This window comes from Formica exsecta, unplaced genomic scaffold (genome assembly GCF_003651465.1).
Source record: "Formica exsecta isolate Colony F162 unplaced genomic scaffold, ASM365146v1 scaffold591, whole genome shotgun sequence".
Lineage (NCBI taxonomy): Eukaryota > Metazoa > Arthropoda > Insecta > Hymenoptera > Formicidae > Formica > Formica exsecta.
Window position 1 is genome coordinate 730,993 of NW_021853185.1, and position 17,549 is coordinate 748,541.

Consider the following 17,549-nt stretch of genomic DNA (forward strand, 5'->3'; position numbering starts at 1 on the left):
AACCTCAGCGAGACGCGTATTGCGTTATTACATAATCATGTTACCCCTACACAGCCGAGTCAAAGGTGTAAAGTGCGCGGAGTAAAGCGTCGAAAGTTTTTCCTTCTACGGAGCAGAAGGTACGCGAGAGGCCGGGTATTACGAAGCGTAGAGATGGCGAGGGTAAATAGCGCAGGGGTGCAAGAAAGAGAGATGAGAGACAGGAAGTAAAAGAGATGAAGGCCGTCGCCTCTCGCTGCATGCCGGACCTTTGATCGACTCTTTCTCTGTTCTATCTAACCGGGATTAAACTTCGTTAACAAGTATGCTCCGCTTTAAGAAGATTTAATTACATTTCTCGCGAATGTCTGGCATCCCCGTCTGATCTATGAAAAGAAAGAGAAGTTTCCATGAATTGGAAACATCTAACCGCATGCACTTCTTGCGAATCTGATTGCATCGCGGTGAAGTTTCACAATTGTATTAAGTCTCTCTTGATTCATAATAATAAATGGCGTTCTCGATTATAACTCGATGATATCTATTCTTAATAACTTCGAAATGAATTATCGTTAAAATAAGTCTGTTCGCTTAATTACGAATATTTCAAAAATTTAATCACGATATTGCATTTCTGAAAATAGCAATAATCAATATTTCCTAGAAAGATGTTAATAATTAATGCTTGGTACAAAAAATATCAATATTCGCAAACCAATTATCGACATTTCAAGAATAATCGTTCAGCAAAGCGTAAAAAATTTAAAAAAAAACTCTAGAGACTCATTTAATGCTTCAGATTTAAAATTAAACTTATAATACTTTTATTGAACTCGAAAAATTATTTTAGATTAATCTAAAACAGTAATCAAAACCAAAAGCTGCTGATATTAAACGTTGTTATAAATAAAAATCGTTTTACTCACCGCACAGCCCAGCGATGCACCGGCATGTTCCAAGTTCTCCAAAATGTATCGATATTGTTTGCGTTCCACCAGTCGCAGTAAAAATTTCGATCTGCGAAATGCAGCAGCTCGCCCATCAAGTTGAAAAAAGAATGAAATATCAAGTAGAAGAAACAAAGCCACACCAAATGATTCGGTATCTGGAACAATAAAGATTTTTGGCTTATATAAGACTCAAACTTGCACAATAATCGCGTAATTTATGATCGAATTAAAGAAAAATAGCTGAGTGCAAAAAGATAACTTGTGTGCCAAGAATAGAAATAGATTCTGCTTGATCCGAAAATTACTTCAATATTTTATAAGCTTAGAATTCCGATTGTTCCGTTTCGAAAATAAAGTCCCAATTATAAGACAAAAATATCAAGTTCTAATGTATTGCTATATCAAGAACATGATTCCATTCCATCTGATCCAAAAATATGTTTAGAATTTTATTTCGAGAACGCGAAAAAACTCTAGAGACTCATTTAATGCTTCAGATTTAAAATTAAACTTATAATACTTTTATTGAACTCGAAAAATTATTTTAGATTAATCTAAAACAGTAATCAAAACCAAAAGCTGCTGATATTAAACGTTGTTATAAATAAAAATCGTTTTACTCACCGCACAGCCCAGCGATGCACCGGCATGTTCCAAGTTCTCCAAAATGTATCGATATTGTTTGCGTTCCACCAGTCGCAGTAAAAATTTCGATCTGCGAAATGCAGCAGCTCGCCCATCAAGTTGAAAAAAGAATGAAATATCAAGTAGAAGAAACAAAGCCACACCAAATGATTCGGTATCTGGAACAATAAAGATTTTTGGCTTATATAAGACTCAAACTTGCACAATAATCGCGTAATTTATGATCGAATTAAAGAAAAATAGCTGAGTGCAAAAAGATAACTTGTGTGCCAAGAATAGAAATAGATTCTGCTTGATCCGAAAATTACTTCAATATTTTATAAGCTTAGAATTCCGATTGTTCCGTTTCGAAAATAAAGTCCCAATTATAAGACAAAAATATCAAGTTCTAATGTATTGCTATATCAAGAACATGATTCCATTCCATCTGATCCAAAAATATATTTAGAATTTTATTTCGAGAACGCGATGTAAGTTTTCTGTAGCAGGATGTATCGGAATTTTCTAACTTTTTCTAACTATTTTATAACTTTTCTTAATTTCTACTACATTCGTGAAAAAATACTCTGAACATGGAATGTTATATAATTTTAGATCTATTAAATCTCTTAAATAATCAATAATTTTATACTCAACTATAAAATTCTAAATAAGCATTATAAAATAAGATATTTTTTATCAATATATTTTAAAAAATCTTTAAATTTATTCAGAACTAAAACATATTGTTTATTAAAAAAAAGTAATTTTATATTTCTTTATATTATATCTTTGTCAAAAGTTTGCATAAAAATTTCTTATAAAATTTGCGAATGAGAAACACGTGTGTAAAAGAGATAATACATACGGCGCGAGAAGGTGCCACAATTAATGGAAAAGTAGAGAAAGATCGTTGAAGCTCTTTCTCTCTCTTTCATTATATGTCACGTTTTTAATAGATTGAACAAAATGCAATGCCTCGAGATGACGTCGGAAAAAATTAACTAAAACGAGTATATGATCGACGTGCAAAAAGAAAGATGTGTTGCGATATTATTTACGCATCTGCAGAGATAAAAGTGAAGCAACTATATAACGAACTTATAAAGTATCCCGTCTATTTCTTTAATTACGTTTTAATGGAAATAAGTAACTTAGACCGAGTCTTTGATCATTTATCGCGCACTTATATATAATATGATGCAGCTCTAAAAGTTTTTATCCATTTTCTTAATAATCCTCCTTTTCTTAATGTTATTGAAAGATTAAAGAAAAAAGAGTAATATATTATATATCGCCATTGTGTCACTTTTTTATCTTTTATCTCCACATTAAGATTGACTATTTCTTTTTATACCGCGACACGTGTTGATCTCGTGGTGAAATGACAACTGAAATAAATGCTTTCACATCAAAGAGCGACGCAGAAAAAAAATAAATATGGACTCGATCTAACATCAGACGAATACTTTCGCAAAAATTTCTTTCGACTTTTATGGCAAAGAATTCCGAAGTTGTTTCGTTTCGGATGCCATTTCGGGGCCGCCGAGTCACCGGTATCATCCGCGTGCTTCCGTAGAGCTCTCTCGCACAAGGCAAAGGACTTAATAATGTTGCCAAGCACAAAGGTCAAGTCTCTTGCGCCGCAAGGCATCCGCGGCACTTTCACGAAAAAAGGACAGAAAGCCCTTCCTCCCGCTTCCTGGCAGCCTCTTCCGGAAAACTTACCTCGGCGTTTTAATTTCGTTTACTCGGGGATGCTACTGTAGGAAAAAGAGGAAGACAGAGACGTAGTGCGAAGAAAGAAAGAGATAGAGAGAAGAAAATGAGGGACAGACCAGAAGCCAGTGAATCGTTTGAGACATGTCGACGATACCACAAAGGGAAAAGCGGTAAACTTTAAGCCGTCTCTTTGGCCACAGGCTATCTAAAAAGGAAACGCTTTCTCTTCAAGGAGTTATATGAGAGATGCAAAATATTGCCGATCACAAACGCGACAAAGCAGAATATGTGCACGGCATTTTCTCGGTAGTAAGAAACTTTGAAAACGGAAAATTATCGATTTCAAGATAATTCAATCTTTCAAATTCTCGTCTATATTTATATGTCGTCAATTTTTGCAAATTTCAATTGCTAACTTTTATTTGTAGTTCAAATCTTGGTATATACACGTAACAATCTTTGGATTCAAAAGTCTTTCGGAAAAAATTTAAATTTCACAATGCAAATATACACTGTCACCATTTCTTTTCTATCTTAAAGAAACTTCGAATCAGAAATTGATTTTTTCCTCGTCAAGTCGTATACAGATTATATTGATATAGATATACAAGATCTAATATTGAGATCAGCAAAGTCTACCAAACGACGTGCGCGAAATGCGCGAACAGGAAAGCGTTCATTCATATTGATGCGCGGCTCAAACATCGATCCCCGCGCAAGAAACCAGCAATATCGTCCGATTCGTGCTTGATCCCATCACCGGCTGCATAACATTAATGCGTGCTTGGCTTACGTATACCATCCGGCAGTCGATTTTCATCGATAATGCAAGAATATCGGATTACAAGGCGCGGCAGGATTTTCTACATGCGCGTATCGATACGCGGTATCCGCGTCATTAGTAGTCGTCGCGGAAAAAAAAGTACGAGAGTATATAAGTCGACCTGCTTAACCGCGTGTATCGCATTATGTTGGTAATCGATATTTTCCATTTTCTTTTCCATCAGTGACCCTCCCTCATCCTCTTCTTCAACTGCCATTCTCCCTTCGTGTCCCGAGAACGCTTGACGTGTGCCTGTCTATCAGATACGTTTACGCTTACCAGGTCTCTCGAAAGATATTAATATATGAAAGACATACCCCCCCCCCACCCCCCCAGTAATATAATGGTTGGGATAGAGAATATGTAAATACGAGCGGATTGAATCTTTTAACTTTATCAAAAGCCAGCTATTGGCCTGCGAGTAAAAGAGTGGAGCTAAATTTCACGAATAAGTATGCAAATGTTGAATAATCAAACTTCTAGACTATGTAGAAAAAATTTTAGTACCGGAGATAGATATTGATCGATGGCGAATATTCGATGACTATTCTCCCATGTATCACTATCGAAAAATAATGTAAGAGTAACAGTGTTATTAATACGTCTCGCTATGATTCCCCTACGTCAAATGTAACGTCCATTATCCTATGTTTATTGATGCGCAAATATCTTCTGCATCGTCGAGAATTGCACGTCGAAAATTAGATCGTATCCATCGTTATGCGCAGCCTTTGCGCAACCAATCGACAGGTAAAAGCGACGAAGAGACCGCGCGGCGGCGGTGCCGTTATAATTGTCGTTTTGTACACTTCGGATGATTTTCAAAGGCAAAGAGATTTCGGAATGAAGCACTGACGCGCGAAGGGCGCGCGAAGAGCGCGGGCGTGTATAAAAGGCGAGATCGAGCCACGAGGAAGGAAGGGACAGAGATAAAGAGAAAGAAGAGAGGAAGGACCTCGTTGGACTGCGGGAAAATTGCGTTTTCCCATTACGACGAGATTAAAGTCCCGTCCCGCATTGCAGTTCCGTCCCGTTTCTTCGACGCCACCCTCGGGCCGACTTCGTATATAAGAACCGCAATTAACCCTCGACGGTCACACGCGTCCCAAAGTCCACGATCCCCCGCGGCTATTTGCGGTGCAAACGAAAAGTAAGACTGTGCGCGAAAGATCGAGAGAGACGATCTCGGTAAACAATTATTTTTTCTACGCACGCGCGCAAAAACAAATAATTTACCATCGCGAATGAGCAACCTTTGATTTAGCGGAAAAAAAAATCTATTTTTTTCGTGGCAAAATTAATTTTGCCCCGGGGCTAATGAGCCGCCCCACCTTTCCTCCCTTCATACGTTATTAAAGAACGCGCTGAGGGATTTTCTTCGCTCTTTTTTAGCCGATGCTTTTATTATCCACAATTTTATCGCTTTACTCTGTTTCAAAAGAATTCTGGGATTGAAGAGAAATCTATTTTTCGACAAGATTTTTAATTTTGCTTCGCGCTTAAATTTATTCTAGTACCGTATTCGATCTCCAGTATCTAAGTTCTCATATCAACACGTATCAACGCGTTTTTTATATTCACGCATCACAGATCAAGCTAGATAAAACGGATTAAACAAATACGGTCGGATTATGCACTACGACGGAATAATAATATACTATCTGTACAATCAACGTGCGCGTGCATATTAAATTTTTCCATAAACAAGTTTATATTTATTTCATATCACAGTTATCTGGATCGCGCGTCTCGACGGAAAAAGTCGGCGGCACGAATCGACGAGTGGATCAATAATTAACAGTACAGCCGGCTCAATTAACGCGAAACTTTCATAACAAAACTCAGCCATGCACGACCACCAGTCTACCGTTTTAATCGCGAATAATCGACATCTACCAACTGGCCGGACGCGACGGGAAAGTCCGTCGCGCGCGCCGCTACACACTCCCGAGGACAGTCGCTTTGGGACGAATTTATATAATTGAATTCGGTTCACTGGACTCCGTCCAGCATTCGAAACACTACGACCGGCTAGTTCCGATCCGAAGCATTCGAGCTAACGAGAGAATAACGAGCAACGTCGAACGAACGGACGCGAACGCAGAATAGCTCGGTCCCAGTCTGAACGTCGAAGAGTAGCAGAGCGTGTCGGCGCTGCAAGGAAAACACGAATAAAAAGACACGATGAGCGCTACAGCATTCGCATGAACAAACCTTTGCATATCGGTTCTTCTTTTTTCTTTCTTTTTTTTTTTTTTTCTTGCGTCACGTATATTCCCAATGCGCCGAGAATGTTCTAAAACAATCGTACATTTTCTGCGGATATCGGAATTTAAAATATGAAAAATAGAGACTGTTTGAATATCGAGAGGAATTAATCTTCCATAATGTCAAGCTAATTTCAAATAGTCTCGAAGGAAATGTCTTTCGAAGATTACCAATACTTTAGAGATTAAAATGGTTGAAAGGAAAAATTGACTTTATAAATTCAACAAAGAAGTTATCGTTTAAAATAAGTAAATCTCTCTTCTTTAAATTCTATAAATAGATATCCAATTAGTGAAAAGAATTATATTCTCTTAGATAGATTTATTATTTTGACATTCGCTTTCTAGCAACTGCTTGTATTAGCGGTACAGAAAGCAGGTGAATCGAAAGTATCAAAACAACATCTTCGGCGCGTATCGTTGTGTATCGATCTCCCTGCGGACTTGGCGACAAACGACCTTTTTCCATCGTCGAACGTGCATATTTTACCCGGAAGCGTCAGGAATACGGCCGATGCACGACGAAACTTAAATCAGGAATTCATAGATTCCGGCGTACTTTCCGCGAACGCCTGGAGCTCTTACAAAATCTCCTCCTCCCCTCTCTTTCTCTCTTTCTATATATATATATATATTCTTTTTTTCAGACGTACTCTTCTTTGAAGAGGAACACAACATTTCTATTTCACATTTCCATAGACAACTTCGTTTATTTTCCAACATGCAACAGATCCAAGTTATAGTAAAGCAAAGAGTTGTAACCGAGAACATTGAAGTTAACCATCTCTTACGCTCTATCCACATAAAAAATGTGGCACACGCAGGAACAGTGTAAGTAGTAAATTAATTGAGAATTAAGAGCATCTGCAAAATACAGTTATATCGTGACAAAGCAATCTTCATTAACGATCCCAAATATTCCCGAATAATATGTATTATCCAACCAAAAACTTTGTTTTACATATTCTGGATTATTCTTGTTGGAATATTCGTACTAAGAAAGCTGGTGCCGGCTCGCAAACTTATGCAACGAATGGATTTATAAGGCGTTGTATTAAGCACGGCATTTATCGACGACACGTAGTTCGATATGAGTTTTCTCTGTCTCGCATTCTAGCTGTCGAATGAACTCGTGTAGTCGTGGCAAAGTTCAGGTGGAAACTGCGTTCTATTGCGGAAGGGAAGAGATTGAATTCGCAAATATTGCCTCGAGACTTTCCTCGTAAAAGGTGTGTTGTAGAAAAAGAGAGGAAAATCTAGCGCGAAAAATTGGAAGTATCTATCTATACAGTTTCGCAAATAAAGTACGTTCGCGTGTGAACGGTATCAATATGACGACGAGCTTAAAGAATCGCTGAAAGAAAGATTTTACGTTAAAATAACGTTTAATAATATTTCATGTAGCCAGTATACGTTTACATTAATTGAGTAATATTTAATATTTTCGAGTCATACGATGCTTGTCTACGTGACGACAGAGAAGTCTTATAATGTATTTGACTTATAATATATTTGACTTATAATGTATTTCGGACACACCCGGTACGCGCTTATAAATTTGCAAGCAAATATATAGATACATGTGTATACTCACCGCTAACTTGAGAAGACGCTCGGAGGCCTTGGCTACGTCCATATTCTGCAACGCAAACGAGAGAGGTACGAAATTATTAATGTAGAAGATAAATACATGAGAAACGTTAAGAGAAAGAGGGGGCTAGGAATTAAGCAGATATGCTTTAAAGCTGAACGCAAAACAAATACAAAGTTGGAGGCCGGGTATTTGTGAGAAGACGAAACATATTGAGAGCGGAACCAACGACAAAATATTACTTTCTTTAATTGGATTTAAAATTGTAAATACCAACTGTAAGATCGCTGTGGCTGAATTATTTCGCACGTCGCACAATTCCGGAATCCGCAAAAAAATATCGTGATTGTACGCCGCGATGGAAATTTTGGGCTGCGCGTTGCAGTTAAATCGAATCAATGAATCGTCAATTCTTTTGAAAGGATGCAGTATTTATACCCGTCTCTGTACAACGCGCTATGCTTTGCCGCAGTACAATTGAAGGTTTATTTTCGTGCAAACGTCCATACACACACACACACACACACACACATATATGCGAAATTAGATTAACGTCATGCATCCAGAAAGCAAACCGCAATATTTAATCCGCGAATCGAAAAAATGCGGTTGTATGATATATCGCTTCTATTTTTATTTGAGAAACATTGTTTTGTGAGGAATTTTTGTTTTGACAGTCATCTCTCCAATATCTCCGAAAAATCGAAGATAATCGTGCATAGATCAAGAATATAGATATGATAAATATTAATAGCGGATACTAAATTTTTAAATAATATTCGTGAAAAATTATTAATCATCACAAAGATAAAATCGATAATTTGATCATTACATTTCAATCGTTTAATCCGGTTATTATTAGATATCCAATATTTATGATCGTATTTAAAAAATAATCCTCTTGTTTATTTTAAAATTTTAAATATTTTAAATATTTTAAATATTTTTTTTTTTAGAAAGTATCATTTCAAAGTATTTTGATTTAACTGCTTTATCTTTCAAAGTGTATCAGTAGTGTCCCTGCTTTTAATTTGACGTCAAGTGTTTCTTATATAAACATGAAAATTATTTAATTGTTAATATAAAATCAAATCTAAATATCATGTACTATTTTATTAATTTACAGATCGCGATTTTAGAATAATATTATTTTAAAGACAAAAACCACTTTATTAATAAACTATTTTGTGGATTTACCTATGTTTTAATATGCGAACAATGAATATCAATTTAACTCTATTTTTAATCGTATCATTTATATCTCAACACAAGTTAAGATGTATTACAAATTGAAATAAACTGCATTTCCCTGAAATAGAATTTCTAAAATGTCGGACAAAATAAAATTTAATATTCGGATCCAAATGATATAGAATTAATCAGCAAAGTTTAACGGAAATCCAGGCACTGTTAACTGAAGGCGCGTTATTAAATTAAAAAACTAACTTTTAATTTGACTTAACAATAGCTTCGTCACTGAGCGAAGACATCCGAGAGTTTCCTTTTCCTCATTCATATTTGCACTCGGTTTATGTATGTTGAACGAGAAGCTTTCCACCGATGGAATTGATATTTCGTGCGCTAGCGCGCTAATTGAACACAAGGGAAGGGAACCGTCCCTCCGATGTTCCGCTTAAGTGGCGGTTGTCGAGAGGTCCCTTCGAATGCTGCAACAGCCAGCCCCGCGCTTGTATAACAGGTTTGCAAATAAATACTTTGGAGCTTCGTCGCGACTTCAACACGTCATTATCGCGTATATGTACGCGTCAATGGTCGCGCGTATGCCTTTAAAAAAAGTGGCATCTTCGTTGAATATAAACAAAAATCACGAGTCTTGAAATACATATTTCATGTAACAAATTGTATGTGTGTGCATTTCAGTATACGTACAACTTGTATATTCACTACACAATTATACATCACACATATTAAATATAAATAAATCTTCTGCGACATAATTTTTGATAAAATGCTATTTAACTAAAATATTTTTATTTATATTGTTAAACGCAACTCGTTTTTATTACGTACGAGCGTGCGTGCATGCGTGTATATATGTTTATGAGAGATTTATATATTATATGTAATATCCAGAAATAATATTCAGAATTAAATATCGGGACAATGCATTTTACTTCCCAATTTGAAAACAAATAGCAGATTTAATGACAACAAAACGTATAGAACTGGATCAGGATAATTGCAATTATCATGATATGTATAGTCATTATTACATTTAATATTCTGCAGCATATACATTGTGGTAATATCATGATATTAATTGAATCATTCGTGTTTGTGTCATCGTTGCAACAAATTAAATAGAAAAACGACAAAGGCGAAATAGAGAATGATGCTATTATCTCTGGTAATGCACACAAATCAATATATAACACATGAAACGATTAACGCACACTACTTCATCCATTTGTACACTTTATAGTAATGTGTTCGCTTATTGCAATGCTTTTGCAGTTACAAGTAGAGGTCTGGAAACTAATTGCGACGAATTACTGGCTTAAAAAAAGTGCGATTCAAGCGAGTGGCGATAAAATTTAAGAACTGCATCGTAAACAAACGCTTACATCCTGGAGAAAATGATTTTTTTACGACAGCAACAAGTTGTCCCAACGAGAATTTCATGTTTCCTTAGCGCCAACTTTACAGCTCGGTTTAATGAGGCCGCGATACTTTACGCGGTCTGATAATTACAAGCCGGGACAAGTGGTGAGCTCGGCTTGCGCGGCGCATCTGCTATAAAACACGGTCTTCTTACGTGTTTTAATTGAATGATTAAAAAAAGCTCCTTAAAAGAATATACGGCAATAAAAAGAAGTGCTTTAAACACGCAGCAAAAGCAAGAGAGATAATTGTTGATAAAAAATCTTAAAACATACAGGATTTATCAGTCGTTCATCTAGACTTCTTCGGAAGAAGAAGCGAGCTATTTGAATTTGTATTTTCACAAAATCACGGCATTCCAAATGATTGCATTCCGTCCGGAGTTGCGGAGGTGCTCGGTGGCTCGAGAGAGTCTTTGCGAATGAATAGCGGTACTCGAGACAAAGGGAAAGGGAAAGTAAAGGGTGTTCTAAGGATTGAAAATAAAGCGGGATGGATTTTCCTTCAGAGGATCGCGTCCAAAACATCTCACGTAGATAGTTCGGGCCATTTCTTCCTCTTCTTTCTTATTCTCTTTTTATCTCTATTTTGTTTCCGCTGCACTCGTGGAACGCGATCAAAGCATTGGTTTTTTAATATGGACTAGAAACCCGCGCCCCAAAAGAAAGTACAATGCCCCTCAACCACACGTTATGATTCTCATACATGTCGTAAAAAAAAAAAAAAAATTTATAAATTTATAGATATATAAATAATAATATAATTCAAAATCTACATGCAGACGCGTGTTATGATTGCAACGATGTCAATAACATACTCGCTGGATGTTGGTAAGTTAAATTTAGTGAGACATTAAATATCAATGCGAGAAAATATGCCAATATATCTGAAAGCCGCGAGCGAAGTTGCAACAATGCACTAATACCTTCTCGCGACACCTCCCTCTTCAAGCCCCTTTCCTGTCATCTTTACTCGACGTTGATACAGTTGAGCATTCTCATCCTTTTCACGGAATGGAAATAAGTGCTACTCGTGGCATTCGCGATAAATATACACGTTGCGGAATGCGAAAGAAGATGAGAAAAATGAAAGATAAACGCGGACAGAAAAAAGAAGGAAGCTAGAAAAGATTCTCGGTATCAAGGAAACGGCCCCTCGTCATCGCCAGTCGTTTCTTTCGTTTCAATTAGCACCGAGAGATTTACGGCTTTGCATTCGCGAATACTTTGTTCTGCAACTGGAAAAAGTCTTCGAAATACCGGGAATTCGCCCCCGTCGAATTGAATCCTGATCGACTGACAATAGCACACGTCAAACGAGAGGTATTTATGTAGACATCGCGCTCTTTCGACGATCCTTCATCGCGCACGCCAGTAACTCCTTGAGAGAGCTTTTACGAGCGAAGCAGATGCGAATCGATCCATCGATAGGAGATTCTCGGAAGTTTATCTAAATCGACGAGTTCTCAAAGTAAATATGTTAGTGATTAATGTTAGTGAAAATCGCATCACTCGGAATGACGCGTAACGCTAACAGAAGTTATTGTTACTCAAACTCGATGTCGTAATTAATCAAGTAATTAAAGTAATGATTAAATTGAATGAGATGTAGGTATTCGATTAAGCATTTACTTAAGCTTTCCTTTAAAATAAATTTTTACTTATCTGACTTTCTACTTTTAACATTAAAAATATGTCAAAAATATCCTCATCAAAAATGTGAAAAACAGCTTAAGCGATGCTTGTTGTCAAGCGAGTTTCCACCGAGTCCCTGTTTCCATCACACGAGAAGTCTGTTTTTCAGCGAATTAATGTCTAGAGAATTATCCTCAGAATTCAACTCACAACTCTCTTTCCGGAGACCCCAAAATATTTACTCCGATCTGACAGTCGCACTTTCAGACTACGCTACTGAAGAAGACAGGAAGAAGACTGCAGCGGAAGACAAATAGAATTAAAAGACGCTCAACATGGTCTTAAGTGTTTTGTGTCGGAGCATCGGCAAAAACGCGGTTCCGCGAACAACTGCCCTCGCTGTTCTTCATTCACTGACGTCTTCTGGTACTAGTTAGCGGTCGAATAAATATCGTTTTCGCATCCCCTTTTTCCTTGGCGCGACAAACACCCGAGAGAAGAGAGAGAGAGGCCAGAAAAAAATAAGATAATAACTCGCGCTCGTGGGACTGCAACAATTCTCGCAAAAGTCCGAGACAGTCGAATCCCTTCTTTATAAAGATTTTATCTCGTCTCGTTCGCGTTCTTTTTGAACACGAACGCTGCAAGATTGAAACGTTTCCGCAGCATATTCCGAGAGCAATTCGCGGCCGCTTTTCGCCGTCAGTTAAAAGTCGAAGAAATACTGCCTGAGATTCTTCGCCTCGGCAAAGATACGCTGCCAATAAAACTTCCCCTCGCTTTTCGGTCTTTTAGCGAGCACGTTTCGCTGTTAAACGTTAAGCGGCTGGTTGTAATAACGTGAGCGGATTTCCAAACTTTGGAATAACACTAAAGTCTTGATCAGACAATGTAATTATTCGAAAATGGTTTATACAACGACAAAGTTGAACAGTTTCTTTATAGATAAACACAAATTTCAGTAGAAAAATTTTTAGATTGAAATTTTTAGAAAAGATTGAAGTAATACGTTAAAGAGAAAGTGAGAAAAAAGTTATGTAACTTGATATGCTGAAATGTCGAAATTGTGAAAAGAGGATTAAACACGAAATGCGCTCAGGCCTCTTCGAGCCTTAAAAAGAAAAAACTCGGCGGCAAAAGCATACGCGCTCACTTTCGCAAAAGTCCGATTCCTGGTGATTCTCGAGTCACGTGCAGTCTCACCAGCGATTTTACTTGTTAGCTGCCGCCTCGACGGCATTTTATTTTTGCTCGCCTATCACGGGGCACGGATCGAAAGAATTTTTGCAGCGTCATAACTCGGCGCGGAACTTTCGCCCGGTCGGCGAACGCATATCGCTAGCAATTTCGATACAAGAAGGTGCGACCGGCTTCCGGTATTCTGCGAATTCCGCTTCGACAACGTTGGTCAAGTGTCTGGAATCTTGCCGACAGCAAGAAAAACGAACAATAGGCGAATGGTATGCATGTTGCGCAGCTTTTCTCGATTCGTTGCTTCTTGACCCTTGCACTTTGATTCAATACGCGAGAAAAATAGATAAAGATATATAAAGGAACGTTAAATTCGCGCATAACTAAAATTTTTTCTAAATAAACGATTCACATTTAAATATTTACAAGTTCTTAATTAAATTTTTGACAGTGTTTTTTCTCCACGTTCTATTTTTTCAGAAAAATTTCTCTCTTTCTTGCTTTCTATATTTTTTTTAGAATATATATTATGTGTTAGATTAAATACATATAATGCGTTAAATTATAAATGGCAAATATATAGAGTATGTTAGGAGATGGATACAACATACGTTCTACCGCTAACCATCATAAAACCGCATGTTTTTTGTGGTAATAATCACTTTCAACGCACTCCCAAAAATCCTTTAAACGCTTATCCCTTTAAGCTGCAGTGTGCCGTAAGCCGATAAGCCAAAACTTGATGCACTCTCCCTGCCACTCCTCGATTGCTCAATCGATCAGCAGAGTGAAATACCGCACAATCCTGTAGGCGGAACCTACGGAAGAGCCGGTAATTATCCTTGTATTTTCGCAATGTAAAGGACTCATTCACAGTATTAATGCCGTTGAATTGCAAGAGATATTATCACATTAATGATTATAGACAAATTTCTATATTCCGCAAATAGAAAATAAAAAAAGGAAAAGAAATATGAAAGGTAGAAAATGATACAAAAATAAAGCAATAAGTAAATAAAAAGTGTACAGAATTACGTTTGAATTCACGTTGGGCACGTGAAAAATCGTCCATGCGAAAGTACACGTTGGTACTAAGCAGGCGCAATGCGACGGATTCCCTTAGCGCTGGAAGGGTTAATCGTCCGCTTGCCAGAGGAAATCGTGAGGATTTCCGGTCGCGCGCAGTGCCGACTCTCCTTCTCATCCATTCATTCCGCCTTATAAGAATAACGAGGCTCAAGTCTGGAGCACGCCGGTAAAAAGTGATTACCCTCCGACAAAGTATCATCTCCGCAATATTATCAATTTCCCCCTCTTCTCCCTCTTCTCGATCTCGCGACCCGAGGGAAGCAATATCCTTGTAGATTTCTTAATTTCGATCTCCCTCCCGCTCCCGATCCTCTTGTCACCCTCGTGACATCCGCGCCGGGTGACAATGATATACCACGCCGGGTTAAATCCGAGGGAAGCGTACGTCGTCTCTCAGCACCAGCTGGACGCTCCATCGGGGACGTCTCGATCTCCCTCCCGCTCCCGATCCCCTTCCTCTTGTCACCCTCGTGACATCCGCGCCGGGTGACAATGATATACCACGCCGGGTTAAATCCGAGGGAAGCGTACGTCGTCTCTCAGCACCAGCTGGACGCTCCATCGGGGACGTGACTGTCGTAATCGCTACTCGCGATTATCAAATCCAATTTGTCGCCGAGCGAAGAAAGAATAGCGCGCGAAACGAGCGCGAAAAGCGTTCGGGAATGAAAGAAATCGAAATAGCCAAAGAAATAGTTCGATTCCGATATTAACTTCCCTGCATTAACTAGCAGCAGTGGCAATTACTTTGCGTTCGGTCGATATTGCGATTTCGAGTGCTTTGCGAGAGAGGCGAAAGGATGCCGATGTTTCCAACCACGGTGCGTCCCGTTTAAGCGTTTCCTTCGAGTCTCTTTGGGGAACGACGAAGGAGAAAGATGAAGGAAAAGGAAGTGAGAGAGAGAGAGAGAGAGAGAGAAAGAGAGAGAGAGCGTCTCTCAGCACCAGCTGGACGCTCCATCGGGGACGTGACTGTCGTAATCGCTACTCGCAATTATCAAATCCAAATTTGTCGCCGAGCGAAGAAAGAATAGCGCGCGAAACGTGCGCGAAAAGCGTTTGGGAATGAAAGAAATCGAAATGGCCAAAGAAATAGTTCGATTCCGATATTAACTTCCCTGCATTAACTAGCAGCAGTGGCAATTACTTTGCGTTCGGTCGATATTGCGATTTCGAGTGCTTTGCGAGAGAGGCGAAAGGATGCCGATGTTTCCAACCACGGTGCGTCCCGTTTAAGCGTTTCCTTCGAGTCTCTTTGGGGAACGACGAAGGAGAAAGATGAAGGAAAAGGAAGTGAGAGAGAGAGAGAGAGAGAGAGAAAGAGAGAGAGAGAGGCGTCAAACGATTTGCAGAAGCAATTTGTCTGCGGCATGAAATCATGCAGTCGAGAATCGATTCTCCGTTGAGTGGCTCGCGTCGATCCCGATTCGAAGCAATTCGAAACGCTTAATAATCCCACACGCGATATAGTTTAGAACACAATGGAGGAAGGGAACGTACCTAATCACGAATACGGAAGTTCCGACTAGCGTGGTTATGGAAAGGAGCAGCTAACACTCTCGCAAAGTTCCGCAACAATGCATCCGATTGTAACATGGGAGTGCGCGGATCAGACTTGACGATAGGCACTTCAAAGAGATTGCTCTTTCCAATGACAACATGAGTTTTACTAGAAAGGGATGTATCATATTGTTTATTAATTATACAAATTTGGCAAATGCAAACGTTGTCGACGTTATCATATTTGTACCGATGTACATCTGTTTTATTATAGCTTTATTTCTTTATTAATTACACGCGCGCAAAGCGTCTAATTAATTTTTAATCATGTTGGAAGCTAAAATTGGGGTTTCTGACCTAAATGTGCTTTAAATATCATATTTATAATTCGTATTTCGTCATGTTTGCATAAATAATTATAAATTAAAAAGCGTTCTGGGGCAAAGGAAGGAAATCTATCAAATTTAATCAAAAGGTTAATTATGTCTATTTGTGTTTTCTTAATTTCTATATTAAATAAATTAAATTTCATTTCATTAAATAAAATTTCAATTTTATTAAATAAAAGAAATATAAATATAAACATTGTGTTTTATCGGCAAAATTTATAGCCAAGAGTTTCTACCGTGAATTTTTACCGTAAGCTACTGCATTTGGCATTCGCGTGAATAGTAGAATTATCAGTAGCTCTACCGGATCGATGGTAGGATCTGGATTCTCGATAACATTATGTATGAAATATGGGCGTAGCTGGTGAACCGCGGATGCCAGCCACGGATCAGATGCGGTTAAGCTCGACCACGTAAAAGGTTCCATTTAAATCTATGGTCCTCTCATGAGCACGCAATGGAAAATTTTCGTTTGCGACATGAATCGACGCACCCCTCGTTACCGCGTGATCAAAGCTATAAGTACACACGCGCGCGAGATTAAAAAGTACATATAAATATCGAATCAGGTTCTCTCCTCTAATTAACGCTTTAAATTATCCCCTTCCCCTTCCACAGTCCCCTCTTTCCCCTCAGAATGTAGCTTATTTAATTAAGCGGTTCATTTATCACACCTCATCGACGACGATTGATAATTGGCTAATTAAACCGTCTCTCCTCATGCGCGCGCGCGCGTCAACTTTTTTAATTAATTTATAAAATATGCTATATCTCTCTTCATTATCTACCTTCATAGAAAAATGTAATAAAAATCATGCCAGAAAAAAAAGAGAGATGATATGATGCATGTTACGTATTTAATGACGTGTTACATAATTTATTACGAAATATTACATTTATTACGAAATATAAAGAGAACAGAAAAAAGGAAATTCTTGTTTTCGAGAAGAAAATAATTATTATAGGTAAACCAACTGTCGTATCCACAATTCAATACTCGCTGATAATGAGAATTAAAATATTTAATTCGAGATATTAGAGTAAAATTAAGATGTCGTTCAAATCTCTGTTGAATCTCACGTCGACAATAAATGACAATTTTAAATTCCGCGAACGTATTTAACTTTTATCGCACCGACGGGGCACAACGCTTCAAGTGAACGCGTGG

General features: G+C 38.1%; 1 protein-coding gene across 1 annotated transcript in view; it reads right to left on the minus strand.

Annotated features, from left to right (window-relative positions):
* Positions 1–17,549, minus strand: part of LOC115242388 (diacylglycerol O-acyltransferase 1) — an 89,210-nt gene that overhangs the window by 3,678 nt on the left and 67,983 nt on the right. Inside the window, exons 9-10 of the mRNA XM_029818643.1 lie at positions 7,960–8,004; positions 1,554–1,732 (exon numbers count right to left, since the gene is read on the minus strand). Coding sequence (XP_029674503.1) covers positions 1,554–1,732; positions 7,960–8,004 — 224 coding nt within the window. The remainder of the gene's footprint in view (positions 1–1,553; positions 1,733–7,959; positions 8,005–17,549) is intronic.